The sequence below is a fragment of the Mirounga angustirostris genome, unplaced genomic scaffold, assembly GCF_029215605.1.
Source record: "Mirounga angustirostris isolate CCGP_5_RB_7025 unplaced genomic scaffold, mMirAng1.0.hap1 SCAF_4, whole genome shotgun sequence".
NCBI classification, from domain to species: Eukaryota; Metazoa; Chordata; class Mammalia; order Carnivora; family Phocidae; genus Mirounga; species Mirounga angustirostris.
This window is the reverse complement of record NW_026991712.1, coordinates 120,515,761-120,537,861: the sequence shown is the minus strand read 5'-3', so window position 1 is coordinate 120,537,861 and position 22,101 is coordinate 120,515,761. Positions and strand designations below refer to the sequence as shown.

Here is a 22,101-nt window from a genome sequence, read left to right as displayed (position 1 = left end):
AACCCCCACAAAAAGAAAAACCTGGATTTGTTTTCAAGTGTACACTTGACTCTTCATACATGTAGGTATAATGACCAGTGTTCCAGGTGTGAATTTTAGGTATAACAATGTTCACCAGGGACATTTACTTTACCAATATTTACAGGTTTATCATTCAAAGCATATGGATTCATCTTCAATATCAGCACACAAGACCTCCTTTAGTCCCTTAATAAACTTTCTACTGTCCAACACCAAATGTCAATAGCCAATATCAAAGTGGCCAATATCAAATCTTGGTTGGGAAAACTAATGTTTATAAAACACTGTTGAATGAAATGCAGTCCATCTGTATTAGTGTCCTAAGACTGCCGTAATAAAGTACCACAAACTGGGTGCCTTAAAACAACAGAAATGTATGCTCTCATAGTCTGGAAGCCAGAGTATGATTCAAGGTTTTGGCAGAACCAACCTCCCTCTGACACATCCACGGAAGGGTCCTTCCTTGCCTCTTCCAGCTTCTTGGAGCCCCAGGTGTCCCTTAGCTTGAGGCAGCACAACTCCAGTCTTTCCCTTCATCTTCCCTCTATGATTCTGTCTTCACATAGCACCTTCCTCTCTATGTCTCACTTCTTCTTACAAGAATACCCCTTACTCCAGTACAACCTCATCCTAACTAATTATATTCATAATGATTCTATTTCCAAATAAGGTTACATTCTAAGGTACTGGGGATTAGGACTTCAACATATCTTTTTGGAAGGTACATTTCAACCCAGTAACATTATTTATTCCTCCAAAGAGAAGATATTATCTTCCAAATAGGCTTGGATCCCACTATATTTGAACCACAGGAATTTGTCTTCTCTGGACTACATGTAGATGCCAGGTTTCCACCTTTCATTAAGTAATGTTATAAGAAATAGCTTAATGAATGCCACTATTGTATTTACTAATCAAATTCATTAATAACTCTGCCCCCTTTTATTTATTTTTTTTTTCAGAACCAAACATTACAGAAATTTTCCCCCTGAATAATTCAAACACTTTCATTTAGAGTCAATGAAAACCATATATTGAATTACGTGGGGGTTTTTTTCTTTTTTTAATTATGTGTTTTTTCTTGCTTTGGTTGCCAGGAAGCTTAAAAATTCAGCCATAATTTAATTTTAACAACTTTGTAGGATGCTCCAGCTTCATATCTTCATTTTTATTTCTCCTCTGGTATTGATATTTTATTTTCATTTGGGGATTGAGTAGTTTTTAAAATTGCTTCTTATATTATTATGAGTCACTTGAATACTTTGTTTAAAAATGTTAGTAATAAGTAAGGGGAAAAAAAGAAATAAGTAAATCTCTCTCTCTCTCTCCTTCTCCCCCTCCCCCTCTTTCTTTCTTCCTGTCTCTTCTATTTACAGCAGATTTTCCTCCTGTCCCAGCTTATCCATCACTCAATGACTGTTCAAAGACTATGAACCATCAACAGTCAGTACTCTGGTTTACATTTTAGATGGATGATTCAAACAGTACACAGGTAAACAGGGAAGGGGAGGCAAGACGCTCACTTTATTCTTGAGCAAATCAACTAGATCTCACTGACTTCCTTCAAAGATTAAGAAAAAAAATAGCACAGGACCCATGCAACAGTAAAAATAAAAGAAATCTGGAAAAGCAGAGGAAATAAGTGGAAAAAATTAAATCCCTGAAAATCACACTGAAAGCATCAAGGAGTAGAATTTAAACTGAAGAAAATTGGGACATGGAGGGCAAGCTATTGAAAAAAAAATCACGTAGAATTTAGTGGAAAATGACACAGAATGAAAGTGATGAGGGGGAAGATGAAAGAGGCAGAAAACAAATAAGAGAAAACTGACAGGAATGACTGCAATCTTTGAAGCTGTGAATGAATACATGGAACCAAAAAATTTACATAATAGAAGAATTTTCTGAAATAAAAAGGATCTTAAAATTACATTTTGAAAGGGCTCACCACATTCCAAGAAAATTTAATAAAAGCTTTTATCTGGAACTTCAAGGACCATAAAAAAAAAAATCCTATGGTCACAAAGGCTGAAGGAAAAATGTCATCCTCAAAAATGAAGAAATCAGACAATATTAGATACCAGAAGAAAATGGAAGAGTGGTTAATGAATATTAAAGGAAAAAAATTTTCTATACCTGGTCTAACCTTTCATATGTAATGGTAAGAAAAAGAAATTCTGAAATACATAAGAGCTCAAGAACATAACATTTATGAACTTCTGAAGAATCTGTCAGGGAAAAAAAAACCAAGACAATGAACAGATGAGTAACAATAATGAATTCACAAATGAGAAAGTCATGAGGTAGAAAATGTTTGGTGATGAGCTTTGAATCTCTTTGTACATAAAATTATATTTAAGTAACTAGCATTCGAAGTCATAAAATGAAATATAATTGCTATAATGCTTAAAAGAAAAATTACATAATATAAAGATAATATTTTGATGATAATAGGGACAAGAATCATATTTGCTCTCCAAACTAACATAAAGGGGGAGGGCAGGGAGAAGAAAATAGTCAAAGTAGATTAAGTTCATCATCGTTTGCCATCATTTCATTTTAAGGTAAACTGAGAAATATAAATGTAAACATATTATTTAATACACTTTACAACTTCCAAATTGCTACAGTGCGGTCGGTGACCTTCTAAAGTGGCTCCCAATGCTCTCCAACTCCTGGTATCATGCCTTTATGTGTAGGCTAGACATAATGACTTGTCTCTAACAAAGAGAATGTGGCAAACTGATGGATTTCACTTCTGAAGTTGAGCTTTTAAAGACTGTGATTTCTGTCTTGCTTACACCCTTTCTCCGCCTCTTCTCCCACACTTGCTTTGATTAAGCCAGCTGCCATGTTGTGAGTTGTCCTATGGAGAGGCCCACGTGACAGGAAACTGAGGCTCTCTAGGGCCCATGAGGAACTAAATCCTGTCAACAACCATGTAGGGAAGCTTGAAAGTGGATCCTCCCCAACTGGAGCCCTCAGCTGAGAATGGTGTCCAGTACAACACCTGTGAAAACCGAACAGTAAAAATCCCTGAAGCAGAGGACTCAGCTAAGCCATGCCAGGATTCCTGACACACCGAAAGTACAAGGTAAACATGTGTGCTGCTTTAAGCTGCTATGGTTGGGGGTAGTTTGTTACACAGCAAAAGATAGCTAATACACAGAGGAAGATAAAAACAAAAACAAAACAAAATTAAAAAAAGGAAGCAGAGCATAAAGCAGAAGAGAAAACAAAGAAACAATAAGCATTCAAAAAATAAACAGACATAACAGATCAAGTTAAACGTATCTAATTAAAATAATTTCAAGTAGGATAGAATAAACCGGTTTTTTTGTTTTGTTTTGTTTTGCTTTTTGAGATCCAAGTATCATGTTTATTACTGGTAAAGAGGTCGTTGTTGAAGAACATAGCTGGCTTCTGCTCAGTGAGTGGGCTTCTACAACTCCCCTCAGCTCCACTTTCTCTCCATTCATAGAAGCCTGCCTCATTAAAATCACAGGGCTGCCTTCTCAAGAAGACCTTTGCTGTCTCCTTTCAGACTACAACCCTCCCATCTATGTTCATGCCATTTGCTCATTTTTTTACAAGATTGCCTATTTCCTTATTAGAATAAACCGTTTTTAAAAAATGATTAAATGGGACAGAGACACTTTATAATGGCAAAGGATATACAACTCACAATGAAGTTATTATTGCTAGTATGAATCTTCATATATCAAATAATAGAGCATTAAAACACATAAAGGAAAACGTCAAGAAATAAAAAAATAAATAAAAGAAATGTTAGGAGACTTCTTCCAAAATCTCCTTCCCGCAAGGCTCCAAACATCCCCTAATCTGTCTCCATGTTCCAGCCCTCCCCAACCCCTGAAATTCTTCCACTGAGTCCTCTGGAATTTGTGATTCCTCTCCCACATCAGTTTTCATTGTTACCACTCTGGTTCAAGCCATTATTATTTCTTGCCTGGGTTACCGCAATAGCTCCTTGCCTATTCAGCTTCTGCCATTGCTCTCTATGATCTCTTCTAGATAGAGCAGCCAGGATAACCCTTCCAAAATATGCCTGACCATGTCACTCCTCTGCTCTAAACTCTCTGGCAGCTGCCCATTTCATTCAGCGTGTAAGCCGAAGTCCCTACAACACCCTACAAGCCTTACATCGCCTGTCCCAACCCAGTGGTCACCCTCAGTCCTCCTCTCTCCAGTCCAGCCACACTGACATCCTGGCTGTTTCTTGAAAACTCCAGCCACACACTCACCTTGTGGCCTATGCCTAACTGTTTTCTCTCTCTAGAATGTTCTTCTCTCAGAAATCCACACGGCAATTCCCTTACCAACTCCAAAACTTTTCTTGAATGTCACCTTCTCAATAAAATTTATCCTGATCACTATATTTAACCTTTCAACCTACACTCTCCTGTCTTCCCAATCTCCTTTATCCTACTTTATTTTTTCAAAACACTTTCTAATATGCCATAGAATTTACTTATTTAGTTTATGTTTATTATTTATTGTCTGCCTCTTCCCACATTCACATTAGAGTATAAGCTCCATAAGGGCAGAAACTTCTCCTGTTTCATTTATTTATGTAGCTCAAGTATCTAGAAAGGTGCCTAGTACATAATGGGCACTCAAAAGATATTTGTTGACTGACTGAATACATGATTCTCAGCCTTGTCAAACCTAATGCCTCTTTTCATAACAAATACGGGGCAATCCGCTCTTTAACATTGTGAAAGGAAAGTCGTAAACTACCTACACATATAATTTTTTAAAAAATTCAAAATGATGCCTTAACTGTAATATAAAGGAAAAAGTAAATGTGTGATTCATTATGGAACTGCTCAGGCATCCCTAAACTAAAAGACACAATGAAGCAATCAGATGTTTGATTCACCTGTAGAATCACCGTGAAATGGACAGCCATAAAATGATCTGTATTGGTGATTCAAATTCCAAACACTGTATTGCCATTCAATGTACTGCATTCCAGGAAAAGCCAATACATCTTAAAACTGTGTGAAAAACACTTTATGTTTATATATAAAAGAGATTCTAGGCTCGAGTAAATATAAATAGGTTTTTCATCTACATGAATGGACAGTAGAATAGTCGTCACACAGAATGTAGGAAATTCTTTGCTATGCAGTCCTAGCCTGGGCACTGCAAGATATCTAGCATCTTTTGGCTCCACCAACTACATTCCAGTAGTTCTCCCCAGTCCCTGGGACAAGGAAAATCACTCTGGTAAATTTCCAAAACAACTCCCGGAGGTAGATCCATCCCAACAGACTGGTTCTGTAAATCCAGCAGGATGCTTTTCTATTGTCATTGGCTACCTCTCTATAGCATTTGACCTGTTAATGAGATCCTCTTCACTTCTTCCTTCCTTGACTTCCGAGTCACGGCCCTCCTGCAGCTTTCCCAATTTCACTTCCGCAGTTCCTGCCAGGTGTCATTGACTCTTTACCTCCCCTTGCCCATCTCCGCTGCCCTTCCTTAAAAAAAAAAAAAAAAAGATTTATTTATTTGAGAGAAAGAGAGAGCAGGGGGAGGGGCAGAGTGAAAGGGAGAGAGAATCTCAAGCAGACTCCCTGCTGAGGGCGGAGTGCCAGGCAGGGCTTACCTCACAACCCTGAGATCATGACCTGAGCCAAAAGCAAGAGTCCGATGCCTAACCAACCAACTAAGCCACCCAGATGCCCCTGCCCTTCCTTTTTCCACTCCACATGATCTTCAACTCCCTTGCCTAAGGAATTGACTCTCAAAGTTCTGTTTCTACACAGGATACCCAAATTCACACTTCCAACTGACACTCTGTCAGAAAGCCTGAAGTTATACATGTCCCAAATCAAACTAGTCACCTTCCCCTAAAACCTATTATTCCATCCGTTGTACCTATCATCCACTTAGGCAATCTAGAAATGACAATCATCTTTGTTCCCTAGTCCTCACTGCCACATCCAGTTGACTGCACTGCTCTCTGTCGATTTTGCCTTGGAAGTGTCTCATACCTGTTTCTTTTACTGTAGTTCAAGCTCTCATTACCTATGACTTAGAATACTGTCACAGCCTCCTAACTAGTACTTCTACTCCAATTTATCTTTTGATATTTCCACAAAAGGAGGTAATAATAGTATTTATTAGTATTTATAAATAATATTTATATTTAGTATAGTGGTGATCGAGTGCTCATTATATGTCAGCCACTATACTAAATGCTTCCCATCTCTTTTAATCTGCACAACCACATCATAAAGTAGGAGTTATTATTATTGAAATTTTAAAGATAGGAAAAAGAGGTTTGGGGAAGTTAAGTAACTTACCCAAGGTCATAGAGCTAGCTCCAAAGTGACACCAGGATCCCAGCTCTATCTGGCTTCTAAAATCCCTGTTGTTTTTGCCTTTTTTTTTTTTGATACAACTTTTTCATATTGCCTCTAGTCTCATCACAACCTTCTATTCAGTCTCTACATTTTTCCCACCTGCCATTTCCTTCCTTATCCATCTACCACTTTTCCATATTGCTTCTAGACTGATCACAACCTTGCATTCTGTCTCTATCCTTCCCAGTCCATTCTTCCAATCCACAGGTTCTTTGGTTTTACTTATCTCCTTACTTTGTAAGGATTTATTCATCAGCTATTTCAAGAGAGTCCTTCACAGCAGGTTCCTCTTCTTTCACGGCACCCACCACATCTGCCCTCCTTCTCCCCACTCTCTTCCCAGCTGCTGAGAGCAGGGTTAGAAAAGGGAATGAATAAAGCAGATACTAAAAAACTCCCTGCATCTTAAGTTTTTCTCTGCCTAACTCAGTGTTGTTTTATGGTTCCAACGTAATGAACGAAATAAAAGGTGTTCTGTAAACTGTAGAGTGCTCTACAAATGTAAAGTGCTATATATTCACCCTACCTTTGCATGCCCCGGGCTTCAACTGAGTTTTACTCTGTGAACGACGGCAAAGGTGTTCCAAGCGGAGAACGCCACGTTTGCGTTCGGAGTTAAGGAAGAGTAAGGCCCCAAATAATATGAATTTGGCTCGGGAAATGTCTACTTTGTCGTTACTGCCCAAACTCAGCTTAAAACTTCATCAGGACGTGAGGGCGATAATGGTACTGGCCTGAAACCCCCCAATTTAAAACTCTCTCTCGGAATGTTCCCCTCCCCCCAGCTCCCTGGAGGTTTTAAGTTCTTGCAAACGTCTTCCCCGACTTTCACAGGGCCCCCGCCCTGTGCGCTCCCTTCCTGACCTCTCCGCTTCCTGGTGGCCCCAGCCTCGGACCCCCGCCCCGCCCGCCGGCGGAGGACTACAAGTCCCAGCGTGCCGCGCGCCCGCCCGGCCGGCTGCACCGGGGCTGGGCGCGTGGCGGCCGCCGAGCTCTGCGCGGGGGAAAGCCTCCCGGCGCCGGCCGTGCGGGGAGGTAAGTGATACGCTCGTGCTGCGAGGGCACTGGGAACGCGGCCACCCTCTCCCCTCTCCAGGATGAAAGGAAACGAAGAAAACCACAATAAAAACCGCCCTGCCCTCCCTCGTCTCTGCTGTGTGTCCGGTGCTCCTGCAGCTTGTTGCACCCGCGAGCGTGGAATCTGTCACTCTGGAGTGGAACTGGCGGCAGAAGCGTGCCTGGCTCCGCGGAGAGCCGCGGCCCGCCGGGGCCGCGGGGCAGAGCTCGCAGGATGGGACCGGGTGGTGGCACGGCTCGGCTGGGCGCCCAGCGAGCGCCACACCCCCACACTCCCTTTCCACAGACGGGCTCCCCGGGGAGCCCCCAAACTCAAAGACGAACGGTTTCTTCTTGAAAGTCTTAGTCAGAAACTTTCCCCTCTTGTCGCCAGTGCCACCAGCGAGTCGTTTGTCTCTCGGACGGCGCCGCTCTGCCAAGAGGCTTCCTGGCGTCCCCTCTCCTGCCCTCAGTCTTGTCCCACCGCTCGCTCTCCAGGCCGCTCCTCCCTCTCCCCCGAGACGCCCTTAGGGACGCGGTGAGCTTGGCCCTGCCCTCCGGCGACTTGTCGAGATTTCTTCTGCAGCCACGTGGACCCAGGTCTGCACTCTGCGATGTGGGCTGGACACTCCTGCGGGCCGATTCCTTGACGGGAGGCAGGGCGAGTGGTTCCTTTGGGACAGCGCTGGGTCCCGGGGTGGGGGCTGGGGTGGGGGGAATGAGTGCTGATCAATAAAAGAAGCCCGATCGGAGGCACCGGTTTCCCACCCTTGCTGACTCATCTCCCCTCTTGAGCCCATTCCCAAGTGTGCCTGAAAGTTCTGCTTCAGAATCCCAACACGAGGATCTTCCAAGTTATTCTAACACATTCCATAATATCCTGGATCAGAAGATCTTGTTTGTCTGCCTCTCTCTCACCCTACACTTAACACACTACACACACGCGCCCATAAAAACACACTCTGCACACTACACACTCTACACAAGCCACAAACACAGAGCATACACATTACACACAGCATGCACATTACATTCATCACATAAACATACATACACACACTTCGTTTATGCTACAAGGCTACATACACATACCATATACAACATACATGCATACACACTGTTTTTATTAGCAGAGGGTTAAATCAGTTTGTTGGAGAGAGTGAGGAGGAAGTGGGTGAGTACTAGTATATATACTTATACCCACAAATGTCAATTTATTCCACAGTTAGAAACTAGATAAGTGAAACCTGCTGTTGTTAGAATTCAGAATGCTTTCTTGACTCCTTTTTGTTTTTCTTCCATAAAATGGGATTGATTTCCTACATCACCTTCTGAAACCCTTACCATTATCTAACAAGCAAACTTTTGATCACAGCAGGGGAGAGAGAAGATGTCCTCTATGCGTAGGAAGAAAATCTTGGAGAAACTTCACAGAAACCTTCCTACTGTAGGGGTGTCTAAGGAAAAGTCAGGTGTAACTACATTTTCTTTGCCTCTCCTTCCAAGATTCAGAGCTGAACTGATTTTGTTCTGAGCAATGGCATGACAGTGCTGTTGAGACACCTTTCCCAAACCCCCCTTTCCCCCCCAGGACTCACAGCCCAACCCATTTGAATTTAGTTGGAGCACATTTCAGCAATTTCAGATCAAGTCCCAAAACATTATGAAATCTGTTGGTGAAAGGGCTCTCTATCTCCAGAAGAGTTCATCATTTTCATCCATGGTGATAAGACTTACCTTTTTGACCAGACTCAAAAAATGGTCCTCAAAAATAAATTAACACTTAGGATTTGTCCCCAAATTATTGTTGGTGTTGTTATTATTATTTTTAGAATTTGTCCCTAAATTATTGTTTGCTTTTTCAAAGGAGCAATGGTGAAGTTGGGTAGAGAGAGCATTTGAAATCTTTATCAATGATGATCTTTCATGAAGTTGAACATTTCTAATATTCTTGGAATGAATAAGGGAAAGAAATTTTGACTTTGAAATTCAGGTTGCAAATTTAGATTATAGTTTCTGATCTTCTTCTAGGGCCCTTAAAAATTACTAAAGAAAAGGGAGACCTGCCGCTTTCTCCTCAATTCTTCCTGAACTCTACGCAGTCATATAGCAAAGGTGGTTTTTTTTTTTTTTCTAGGATCCTTCTTGGGAACCTGTATTCTCTGCCCTATCTTGGTTTAGTTGACATCTTGACCCTAAAAGTGTCCAAATATTGATTGTTGTTCATTTCGATGACAGCTATGCATGTTTCCTGTGTATCTATGGCCTATTTGTGGAATGGGAATGTTTCCCTTCAGCCGTGGTTCCCAGCCAAGCAAGGGAACTGTGACATTGACCAGGGTAACTTAAAAGATCATGCCTAGTACTCTCTATGCCACCTTCCCATTTCCTGAATGGTAGGAGAAACTATGTTTGGGGGTTGGCATAGTATCTTCTTTTTCATATGTAACTAATATAGAACCTGGTGCTCATAGATAGTGTTAGGTAAATTTGTTGAATAATGCTTTGTGTGCAACTGGGATAAACAGTTAAGATTAAAACTCCCAGAACTAATTGTTTTTGTAGAATGAGATTTGTTTCATTTTGAATTTTGGCTGACTTCATCTGGTAGGTTGAATGCCAAAAGAAAAGAATGTAGGTGTTCTCAAAAGATCTGGTCATCCACTTTGCATCCTCTGAAATATGTTACTTCCTGCATAATGAAGAAAAGGATTTTCTGCTGGGCAGTGCTTTCCTTATTCTTAAAGAGATTACTTAAAAAACAAAAAACAAAAAACCAGCCCTGGGAACTTTGTCCATGAGTCTCTGTTAGGAAGAAAGAGTAACACAGGACTGCAGCTTCTGAGTATTCACTGGTTATAGCCAATAGTGCTGGGTTCTTTTATTTTCTCTTGTTTTTTTCTCCCATGGGGGAGAAAAATAGTTTTCAAAACATGACATTCCTCTTCAGAACAACAGCAAGAATCTATCATGCAGCAACAACGCAGGGGAGGGAGAAAATAAGAGGCTATTGATACCGCTTGTTTTTCTTTACAAGACAGGTGCAGGGAGAATTCTGCGGTTCTTGGACTCCTGATTCATTCACTTCCACTAATTGTGCTGAAGGTAGTTAGCAAAAGTGAACAGGCACACTGTAGCTTTAAAAAGTCAGCCATGAACCAGAAGGCAGTTGGTGCAGCTTGTGTGTGATTCCTAACGTCATGTTGGCTGAGAGCCAGCCTGGTTTTATTTCACTGTGTCAAATTGTACCTCCTTATTGAATTCCTTTGCCAGCCTACTTTGTGAAAGAAAACATTGGGGTTTCTTTGGCTGTTCTTGATAAGCCTATAAAAAATGACATGTATTAGTTGCTTCTAGGTAGGTTTTCTTTTTACTCTTCCACAAAAAAGAAAATAATAATAATAATAATAATAAGCAATGTAGGATGGTGTTACAGAGTATCATTGTGAGTGTTTTGTTTTTTTTCTGAGATGCTTAGAAAATGGTGAATGTGTAACAGTTTCCAACTGAAGTGAAATCATTCTTTTGGCATGGAGCTGCAGCACTATCTTCTGTCTACTCTGTAACGGTGTGTGAATGTATGTTAATATCTATATGTAAATTAAATGTTGGATTTCTCTATGAATGATCTAAGTGGTTTAGCAACTGGAAGTTTGTGAGTGTGTGTGTGTGTGCGTGCACGTGTGTGTATGTATGTGTACGTATCAGGAGTGAAGATTATCCCACACTTAACAGTATTATTTGTTAATCATCTACTTCTCGAGCAGTGATAAAATCTTGTGACTATACTAAATGATGCACTTGTCATGTCAGAGTAATCCCTAGAGAAAGAGTGCCGAAGTATAATCTGAGAGGAAATGTATTTAATTTATGGCTTCGGCTGTAGAACAAGCACATTTCAGAACTAGTTTTTTTAAAGCAGTTTTGTTCATAGCTTTTTCATCTTGCTAATTGCATATTAATTGTGGAGGGTTTTAATTTTTTTTACTGTTCTCATCCTACTAAACAAAAAGACAAAGTGATGGATGCTACTATATCTCCTTGGATGTTTTGGTGATTTTTACCTAAATCTAATGAGCTGCCTCCCCTCTCTTACACACACACACACACACACACACACACACACACACACCAGCACCACCTTTCTGTGCTAAGGGCTATCTGACATTTTTGTGAGCTTCCAGCTTTACCACAGCATGGCCATCTCACAGAGAGGCTTTAAGGCTTTCGTTGAGAATATGTGAGGTAGGGGAATACTTGCTGACAAAAGCTTTCAGTGCTCTTTTGCATTGCAATGAAAAAATAGAAGGTTTGTGAGTGGACAAAAAAAAAAATGCAATTAAAAAAAAGAAAAAGAAATCATAGCCCGTGGTCTGAAGGGGCAGGAAAAGGGGGATTGTTTTTCTCGACTTTGACTCATTTATGAGTTGCAGTGTCTTAAGTGAGAGCTTGGCACCCAGGGGAAGCTGTGCCAGTTCACACAGCACTTGTTTTGAACGAGGATTCAATTTCATTTGCAAATGCTTATTGTCAAGGCAGGGAGTGCCAGTACAGATGAAAACACCCCAATCCATCTCCTCCAGTTCTTTAGGTTTAATCACATCTCTCCAATCGCCGAGGGAACTGGATGTTTAAACAAACATACGTGAACTGGTGTGAAGCTCTAAAAGGGACCATTACGGGGTTTCCGATTCAGAATATATATTCTTCTCTCACTTTCTAAGAATTAAACACAAGCTTTTCTCCCTTATTGATTAGTTGCTGAAGTAAAGGAACCCTGCAGCCTTCCCATGCTATCTGTTGACATGGAAAACAAGGAAAATGGCTCTGTCGGTGTAAAAAAGTAAGTGAAACTGGCTTGTGAGTTCTGCTTCTGCAAACAACAGAGGGACTTGGTTTCTATTTTTATACTTCTTGCTTATCTACTACAATACACTGTTTAGGGGTGATTTTGCATCCCCCCAACCCCAGTTGCCTTTTTCTTTATTCCATTTCTAAGACAGAGATGACTCAGGCATCAAACTGTACATAAAGGGTTAGGGTGTCAGGCTTTGGAACAGGGACGGTGGAGGATCTCAGCCCCGCATTCTGTATATTGAAACAAAACACTGAGCAAACAGACTCTGCCTTCCAAGTCCATAGGCTACAAGGGTGGGGGCAGAACAGAATTCCAGTCCTTTTAAATAAAACCACCTCTATCAAAACTGAGACCTGTAGTAAAGGAAAGAAAAAAGCTTTAGTTAGAATATGAAGTTGAACAACTCTGTCCTACTAATTTTATGAACTGATCCTTGAATGTGAAACATTTCAGTACATAACATAGTGTTCTGTTTTCATGTCTGTTCTCACATTTGAAACTTTGTTGTGAGTTATATGCTTGATTCTTTTAAAAAGGAATATTTAGTTGCATTATATAGCATATTCTGAAACATGCTACATATTTCAGGGTAACTCATAAGATATCTGTGAGTATATGAAAAATATGTATATCCCTATTTAGATGTTATTTTGAAGCTATAACTACTGTGACTACCAGGAGAAAGTAAGTTCCAAGAGAGTGTTATCTTCCATTTTTCCATGTCATTTAGTTTAAAACTGCCCTCAATTTGAGCTTTGGAGAAAACTAATTAAATATAATCCATAAAAGTTATGATATCTAAATGAGGAAACAGTGTGCTACATGTTTGTGAGTAGAGGGTATATTTTGTTTCACAGAAAAGTTACATTAAGGTAAACTTAATAAAACTGCTTTTAAAGATTCTCCTGTAATGTATATATATCAGTGCCATGCTGGCATGCTTATCCCGTTCTTGAAGTTTATGGTAGGTGAATGTAGGAGAAATAAAAGAAACAGATGCACTTCCCCCCCCCCCCCCGCCCCCGTATGAGTTAGATCAGTGCTTTCCAGTAAGTAGTACTTTGAACAGTGATGGATATGTTCTTCACTTGCGCTATCCAAAATGGTAGCCACTGGCTGTTTAAAATTTGAAATGTGACTAGTGTAAACTGATTAATTGAACTTTTAATTTTAAGCAATTTTAAAAGTTAACAGCTTTGTTGAAATATAATTGACATATAATAAACTGCATGTGTTTAAAGTATAAAATTTGTAAGTTTTGATATTTGTACACACCCGTGGAACCATTACCACAATTAAGATAACCCCCCAAATTTCCTCATAACCCTTTATAATCTCTCCCTCCTGTCCTTCCCTGCCATCATATCCCCAGGCAACCACTGATATGCTATCTGTCACTATAGAGTAGTTTACTTTTTCTACAATTTTATATAAATGGAATTATTAAGAATGTACTCTTTTGAGGGAAGTGTGGGGGTGTGGTTTATTTTACCCAGCATAATTAATTTAGGATTCACCCATGTTATAGTGTCTATCAATAGTTCATTACTTTTTATTACTGGGTAATATTTCATTGTGTGGATATACAACGGTTTGTTCACTGTTTATCCATCTACTTGCTGGTAGACATTTGGGTTGTTTCCATTTTTTAGGTATTACAAATAAAGCTGCTTTTACCATTTGTGTACAGGTCTATGTGTGGACATATGCTTTCATTTTTCTTGGATATATAGGAATGGAATGGCTGGGCTATCTGGAAGGTGTATATTTAACTTTTAAGAAACTTACAAACTGTTTTCTCAACTGGTTGTCATTTTACATTCCCACCAGCAATGTGTAAACATTCCAGTTGTTCTATATCCTCATGAACTCGGTATGATCAGTCTTTTTCATATTTGATATTATATTAGCTATAGTTTGCATTTTCATTTCCCTGATGACTAAAGATGTTGAGCATCTTTTCATGTGCTTATTTGCCATCCATACATCTTTCTTAAGTAAAATATGGTCCAAATCTTTTGCCCATCTTTTTCTTGGGCTAGTTATTTATATATTATTTTGTAGACAATTTTCATATATTCTGGATACAAGTCCCTTATATACATGATTTGAAAATATTTTCTAGTAGCATGTGACTTTTCTTTTCATTCTCTCTACAGTGTCTCTCAAAATGTAGGAATTTTTAATTTCAATGATCTCTAGTTTATTAATTTTTTATTTTATGAATGTTTATTTTTTTTTAAGATTTATTTATTTATACAAGAGCATGCACAGCAGGGTGGGGGAGGGGCAGAATGAGAAGGAGAGAGAATCTTAAGCCGGCTCCAAGCCCACAATCACCCAACATGGGGCTTGATCTCATGACCCTGAGATCATGACCTGAGCCAAAATCAAGAGTCAGATGCTTAACCGACTAAGCCACCCAGGTGCACCACGAATAGTGCTTTTATTGTCATGTCTAAGAAATATTTGCCTAACTTAAGTTCACAAAGATTTACATTTTCTTAGATTTGGGACTGTGATTTTTGAGTTAATTTTTGTGTATGCTGTGAGATAAGAATTAAATTAGTTTCTGTTGTTGGCTGGGGGGGGGGGGGTTGCCTATGAATATCCATTTGTTCCAGCCCCATTTGTTGAAATGTTCCTGCAACTTGGTTGAAAAATAATTGATTATATATGTATGGATCTATTTCTGGACTTTTTTATTCCATTCATAATTTTGTTTGTATTTATGTGAATATGACATAGTTTTTATAACTATAGCTGTATAGCAAATCTTGAAATCAAGTAGGGTTATCTATTTAACTTTGTTCTTTTTCAGACTTGTTTTGTCTCTCCTAGGTTCTTTGCATTTCCAAATGATTTTTAGAATCAGTTTGTCAATTTCTACAAAAAAACACCTGCTGGTGCTTTGATGGCATTGTGCTGAATTATAGATCAACTTAGGGAGAATTGATCTCTTAACAATATTGTGTCTTCCAACCCATTAACACAGTATTTTTCTCCATTTACTTAGGTCTTCTGTAATTTTTCTCAGTGATATTTTGTAGTTTTCCATCTGTAGGTCCTGCACATCTTTTCAAATATATCCCGACATAATTTTATAATTTCATGTTATTATAAATTGTATTGCTTTTTAAATTTTAATATCCAATTGTTTGTTGATAGTATAAAGAAATACAATTGATTTTTGCATATTTACCTCATATTCTACAAATTTGATAAACTCATTTATTCTAGTAGATTTTTGGTAGATTTCATTAGATATTTAACATAGATAATCATGGGGGCGCCTGGGTGGCTCAGTTGGTTAAGCATCTGCCTTTGGCTCAGGTAATCTTCTTAGGCTCCTAGGATGGACCCCTGCATCAAGTTCCCTGCTTAGCAGAAAGCCTGCTTATCCCTCTCCTTCTGCCACTACCCCTACTTGTGCTCTCCTGTTATCTCTCTGTCAAATAAATAAATAAATAAATAAAATCTTTTAAAAAAAACCATAAATGTGTCTTGTGAGTAAAGACAATCTTACTTTGTCCTTCCCAATATGAATATATTTTACTTCTTTTACCAGCCTTATTGCACAGAATAGGACCTCCACTAACAAGTTGCATAGAAATGGTGAGGTTAGGCAAACTAGTTTTGTTTCTGTAAGGGAAAACATTTAATCTTTTTCCTATCTTTGGTTTTCTATATATAATGTGTCTCTTTTTTGTCTGCTTTTAAGATGTTTTTCTTTATCATTGATTTTAAAGCAATTTGATTATGAGACTTGGTATAGTTTTCTTTATCTTTCTTGTGCTTGGAGTTTTGTTTTGTTTTTTGGCTCAATGGACTTAGTTTTTGTTTTTTGTTTCCCTCACTCCTCGTTTGGTGACTCCAATTATGTTGTATTTGATCACTTGATATTGTGCCAGAATTCATTAATGCCCTAGGTTTTTTTTCATTCTTTTTTCTCTGTGTTTCATTTTAGATAGTTTCTATTATTTTGCCTTCAAGGTCACTAATCTTTCCTTCTGAAATGTATAATCTATTGTTAATCCCACTCAGTATGTTTTCCATTTCAGACAATATAGTTTTCATCTATAGAAGTTCAACTTGGGTTTATTTTTATACCTTGATATCTCTATTTAAAATATTCAGTATTTCCTCTTGCTTCTGAACATGTGAAGTACAGTCATTGTAACTGTTTCAGTGTCCCTGTCTACTAATTCTATCATTTCTCAGTCCACTTCAGTTGACTGATTTCTCAGTGAGAATGAGTTGTATTTTTTACTACTTTTCATACCTGGTAATTTTTGATTGAGTGTCAGATATTGTGAATTTTACCTTGTCAGGTGCTGGATATTTTATAGGAATTATAAGTATCCCTGATCTGTATGCTGGATGCAATTAGGTTACTTGGAAACAATTTGATCCTATTACGTCTTGCTTTTAAGTTTTGTTAGGCAGGACTAGGGCTGCATTTAGTCTAAGGGTATTTTTCCCCTCTTACCGAGGCAAGACCCCTCTCCATACTCTAGCCAATTCTCATGAATTATGAGGCTTTCCTCTCTGGCAGTTGGAAACAAGCACTTTTCCCATCCCTGCATGATCCCTGAGAATTTTGCTTTCTAAATATTTGGGGTGGTTCTTTCCCCAGACTCAGTTTCCTCACATGTATGTGATAATCAGTGCTCTGCTGAGGACTTGAGGGAGGCCTCTGCAGATCTCCAGAGTTTTTGTGCTGCGAGCTCTCTCCTCTCTAGTCTTCAGGACTCTAAACTCTTTCTTCAGGCAGTAAGTGAATAGAGCTTATTTTGCTTGTTTTCCATCCCTTGAATGGAAATGTCCAATGTCTTGAGTGCCATTCTTTCATATATTTTTTTCTACTTTTTTAATTATTTAGGCAGAAGGATAAATCTGGGCCTCGTTACTCCATCTTGACCATAAACAGAAGTTCCAGTTAATTAATACAGCCACAAATGACTAGTGGCTAGCCTAACAGACAGTGCAGAGTTAGATTATAATAGAATCTCAAAAGGCACAAAACATAGGCTCTTATGGCTGTTTCTGAGATCTGCCAAAACTGGGGCTTGTTTTGCTTTCATTTTATTTCCAGGCATGGAAAATATAGTTGCTTTACTAGGGAAAGTACTGTCACAAAGGGTCATTTCCAAAGAAGTCTAGGATAATAACTCTTATTCACTGGCCACATACTTCTGATCAGAGCTTTAGTTTTGCAAGGCTACTGTTTATGAAGTCCCTTCATATGTTTAGTACTTTTGTGTGAGACTTGTCAATCCTCACAACCATATTTTGAGGTATTTGTTATTATTCTCATTTTACAGGTGAGAAAACTAAAGCTCTGGGAGGTAAAAACCATATTTATTAAAGAGGTATTTTACATGTTTTGTACTAAATTTTCTAAATCCAGTGTGTATTTTGTGCTTTATATCTCAATTTGGATATAAAATTTTCACTGGAAATATTTGATCTGTGTTAGATTTCATAAGATTTACAGTTGAAAAAATGGTAGAATCACATACCCAAGTAATTCCAAAGTTAAAAGTTCTAATAAATGAATCAAGTACCAAAAATTATTTTTATATTATATGCCAATACATTGACACAACTGGTTCTTCTTTTTTAGAAGATTTGATTTGACTTTGAAACAAATGCATATCAGTTTCAAAATGTCTGCCCAAGTTAAATAAATTTACTAAAACTTATACCAACTCAGTATAATTAACACTGAATTCAAAGTGGTGGTGTATAAATTTATAAGCAACTGTAAGGTTATCAATGTCAATATATCATTTTTCAAATTTTTCTTAAAGTTGATTTATGTAAGAAAAATGTAAAATTTCATTGTATACTACTATTGTTCTATTGCATACTCTGACAAGTTTCAATTTCAAATTTTATGCCTATTTGGCTGGGTCACAAATTAGCTTTTCTTTTTTTTTTTTTTGGAGGTATAAATTTAGTTCATTCACATGTAGTGTGATATCAATGAAAAGATATAATATACTGTGCCATTTCTTGATCTTCATTGAAAATTTGGCAAGCAATCATTTGCTTTAATAAAATCTTGAATTGGAACAATACAGTAGCTCTTTGTAAAATTCTTTAGGACTTATCCAACAAGCATTGGCAAAGAATACACATCATTATACTCCTTGTGTTCTATTTTTTTTTTCACAATTCCATTATCTGGCATTGATCCATAGCATTTTAAATATATAATGAATGATTTAACAATGGTATCCATGACATTTCAAGAGTCTGCTTTAAAAAACTGAATATGAATATCATACAGTGGAGTAAAGCAATAAAGGAAACAGTCAGTTGTTTTAGAATTAAATTAAATCCAGATTATTTTAGCTAATGTGGCTGAAATACCATCCATCAGAATAGAATTTAATTTTTTCGTATCTAGCTAAAATTCTTCTTTGACAGGTGTAAAAGATTTAAAAATATTTAAAGTCTGAGTTCAATTTTTTCGGGCCATAAATTGACAATGTCTTCATAAATTTGGAGGTTTTTTGAGACAAAGCATACTTCAAGTATTAATTGAGCAATGTCTTTTATGTTGCATTATTCATCTAAAGCTAAAGAAAAGTAATTGTGCTTTTCAAATTTTGAACCAGTTGATCTTAGATATTGTTAAAAGATTTTGTCTTCTTCAGGCAGTTGTTGGGTGGCTTAACTGAAAAATCTTTCACTTTTTGTGAAGTACCTTTTTAGTCTTTTCTCATAATATCCTAAGAAAACTGAATATAACCAGATGTCTATGGAAAAATTGTTTTCTTTTTTGTGCAAGAATCCAAGCCATTTATAGCTATACAAATTTATAAGCTCAGATTCTGTTTGAAATCACTTCAAAACGTTTTGTTGGACATCTAATTATGAATTCAAGTGGCTAATGTCATTAATTCTTTTTTGATTGTTGAGAAGAAAGTTACCAAATTTACTATATGTTCACTGAAAATGTTTCTTAATACTGTCCATTTTATTATATTTACCATTTTTTTACACAACAAACAGCTTTTTTCCTTTTGCTCTGCTCCAGCAAATTGCAATTGCTATTCATCATGAAATTTCCAATATACTTTCAGCCAGCCTCCTTTTTTCTTTTTTTTTTCCAGCCTCCTTTTTTCTTTACTGTTCTGGTTCTAGTGCTAGTTTCTGCAACTCCTCTCAATTCTGCATCAGTAGTATGCTACCTTTTTAAACTTTAAAATTTATCCATACTTATTTTAACTAAAAAATATTTATTAAAATAGTTAAGAATTGGGCGCCTGGGTGGCTCAGTTGGTTAAGCGACTGCCTTCAGCTCAGGTCATGATCCTGGAATCCCGGGATCGAGTCCCACATCGGACTTCCTGCTCGGCAGGGAGTCTGCTTTGTCCTCTGACCCTATCCCCTCTCAGGTGTTCTCTCTCATTCTCTCTCTCTCAAATAAATAAATAAAATCTTTAAAAAAAAATAGTTAAGAATGTCAACTTAATAACCACTTATGACATACAAAGAGATTCCTATAACTTGAGCTGTCTACTTCAAACCCATTACCGTGTTACATGGGTATGTAGGAAAACATAATTTGAACTGAATCAATCAGTTGATACCAACTAGATTGGCCATGTGTTTATGTGTAATACTAGAGAGGACACATGCATCTCATAGAAAAACTTCAACAAATTAGCCTAGGTGATGCAGCAGTAAAAGTGAAATGTTCTCACACCAAAACAGTGGGGTGTGTTTAACAGAAATGTATTTTATACCTGTTCAAATTTTTACATTTAAACTAATAAAAATTGAATACAATTAATAATTCAGTTCCTCAGTCAAATATAAAATGCCTGATAGCCTCCTGGGACTAGTGGTTACCATATTGCATAGGTATATAACCAGGTGAAGATCTCTCACACCTGTACCAGGAGAAAGGTTACATGAATATGAAACAGGATGATGATTACCTCAGGTCAGGGGAATGAGGGGGAAGAGATGTAGTTATTGTCAAGATCCTAACTTTTATTTTGCCTCATGGGTTCATGGGTGTTTATTAAGTTCAAAAATAACTAACTAAATAACTAAGAGGGAGCCATTTTAATAGTTTGGACTATATCCCTGTAGACAGTTTGTATACAAATACTTTCTGTATCCATAGGTATACACGTAGTCATACAAGAATGTACCCATGTATTCAAGAATATACACATACATACACACACAAGAATGTACACATATATTCAAAGGACACATAAAATAAGCTTTTATTGAACAAGTGGGATTATAGTATTCTGTTTTTGTGGATTGTAGATGCACAGATTTTGGATTAATCATAAACCTTGTTACATGACACTCTTATCATTGATCTATGTTTGGATATGTTAGATCAATGTTAGAATTTTTACTAAATTCTAAAAAAAAAATTCTAGGTATTTTACATGTATGTGCCTATCTGTACAAATCACAAGTATTCAATGTCAGATATATGTATATTTTATTTATTTATTTATTTATTTATTTATTTGCTATTCACTTAGTCTTCCTCCCTTTTTCAACAGTGGGACTTTTTTTTCCTTCTTTCATTTTCTTCTAGGATAGAGGAGGAACCAATGCTCCCACACAATAGATGCTTATAATAAGTTAGCAGCTTTTCAACAGGAAGCAGTTTATTTCTCTACTACCACCATGCCCCTCACCCCTCAGTGGGGAAGTTCTACTGCAATAGAAAACTCACAGTAGCAATGTTTAGTAAGGACTTTCGTTCTTTCTTTCTTTTTTTAAGATTTTATTTATTTATTTGAGAGAGAGAGAAAGGGAGAGCACTAATGCGGGGAGGAGCAGAGGGAGAAGCAGACTCCCCGCTGAGCAGGGAGCCCGATGCATGGCTCGATCCCAGGACCCCGGGATCATGACCTGAGCTGAAGGCAGATGCTTAACTGACTGAGCCACCCAGGTGCCCCAGGACTTTCAAAAGAAGCTGTTTCTTATTAATGTCATGTCTTTTTTTTGCATCCATAGCTCACCATATCCTCTGCCTTTGCACTCAGTGTATGGTTTCATTTGAAGAAAGACTTTTTTTTTAAATTTTGGAACTAAGTAATATGATACTTTTCTTTGTAACAGGTGCTATAAAATTTTTAACTTGCTTTAATAGTGTAAAACTAACTTTTGAGAGACTGTTAACTGTAGTAACTATTTTTTTTTAACTGTAGTAACTATTAAGCTAAGCATTAAGTTTTTGCCCATGTGTATTTTAGAGGGTTAGCAGGTGAATGGTAGAAGTAAAATATTAAGGTAGAATTAGAAATTATTATTAGCATTGTTAGAATTTCAAAATGCTGACCTTATTATAGAATTATCAGAGACTTTTCATATAACAGCAATAACAATGGCTATTATTATTTAACCTCATTAAAAAAAATCTAACAATGCTTATGGGTACAGCAATCCACCATTCAGGTCTCCATCTCTAAGGGAAGCAGTCACATCTAGGGTTAAATAAAGAACTTCATGGGATATAGGGTACTTGGTTATTTGCCTGGAACCCTTGCCTAGCTCCTTAGCGAAGGAAGAAGAGGAAACTGATAGAAATAATTGTGTGTCTGATCACTGGGTTTCAGCTTTTGCTCATTTACTCCTACTCCTGTCCTTTTGTGGTACTGCGTAAATAATCAGCAGTCCTTAGACAGATGTTATTTGAAAGCAGTGAGGGAATTGTATCCAGCTGCTAGGTAGTTCCCAGGTACTCTCTCCCCATCAGGCCCCTCTCATCTGTTCTGTCCACCT

The 22,101-nt window shown here is 37.8% G+C and overlaps 1 protein-coding gene across 1 annotated transcript in view; it reads left to right on the top strand.

The window, feature by feature from the left end:
- The first annotated feature begins 9,700 nt into the window (after positions 1-9,700).
- The window catches only part of SAMD13 (sterile alpha motif domain containing 13), a 37,114-nt gene continuing 24,713 nt past the window's right edge, over positions 9,701-22,101 (top strand). Inside the window, exons 1-3 of the mRNA XM_064587536.1 lie at positions 9,701-9,809; positions 10,982-11,047; positions 12,228-12,312. Of these exons, the coding sequence (XP_064443606.1) occupies positions 9,701-9,809; positions 10,982-11,047; positions 12,228-12,312 (260 nt within the window). The remainder of the gene's footprint in view (positions 9,810-10,981; positions 11,048-12,227; positions 12,313-22,101) is intronic.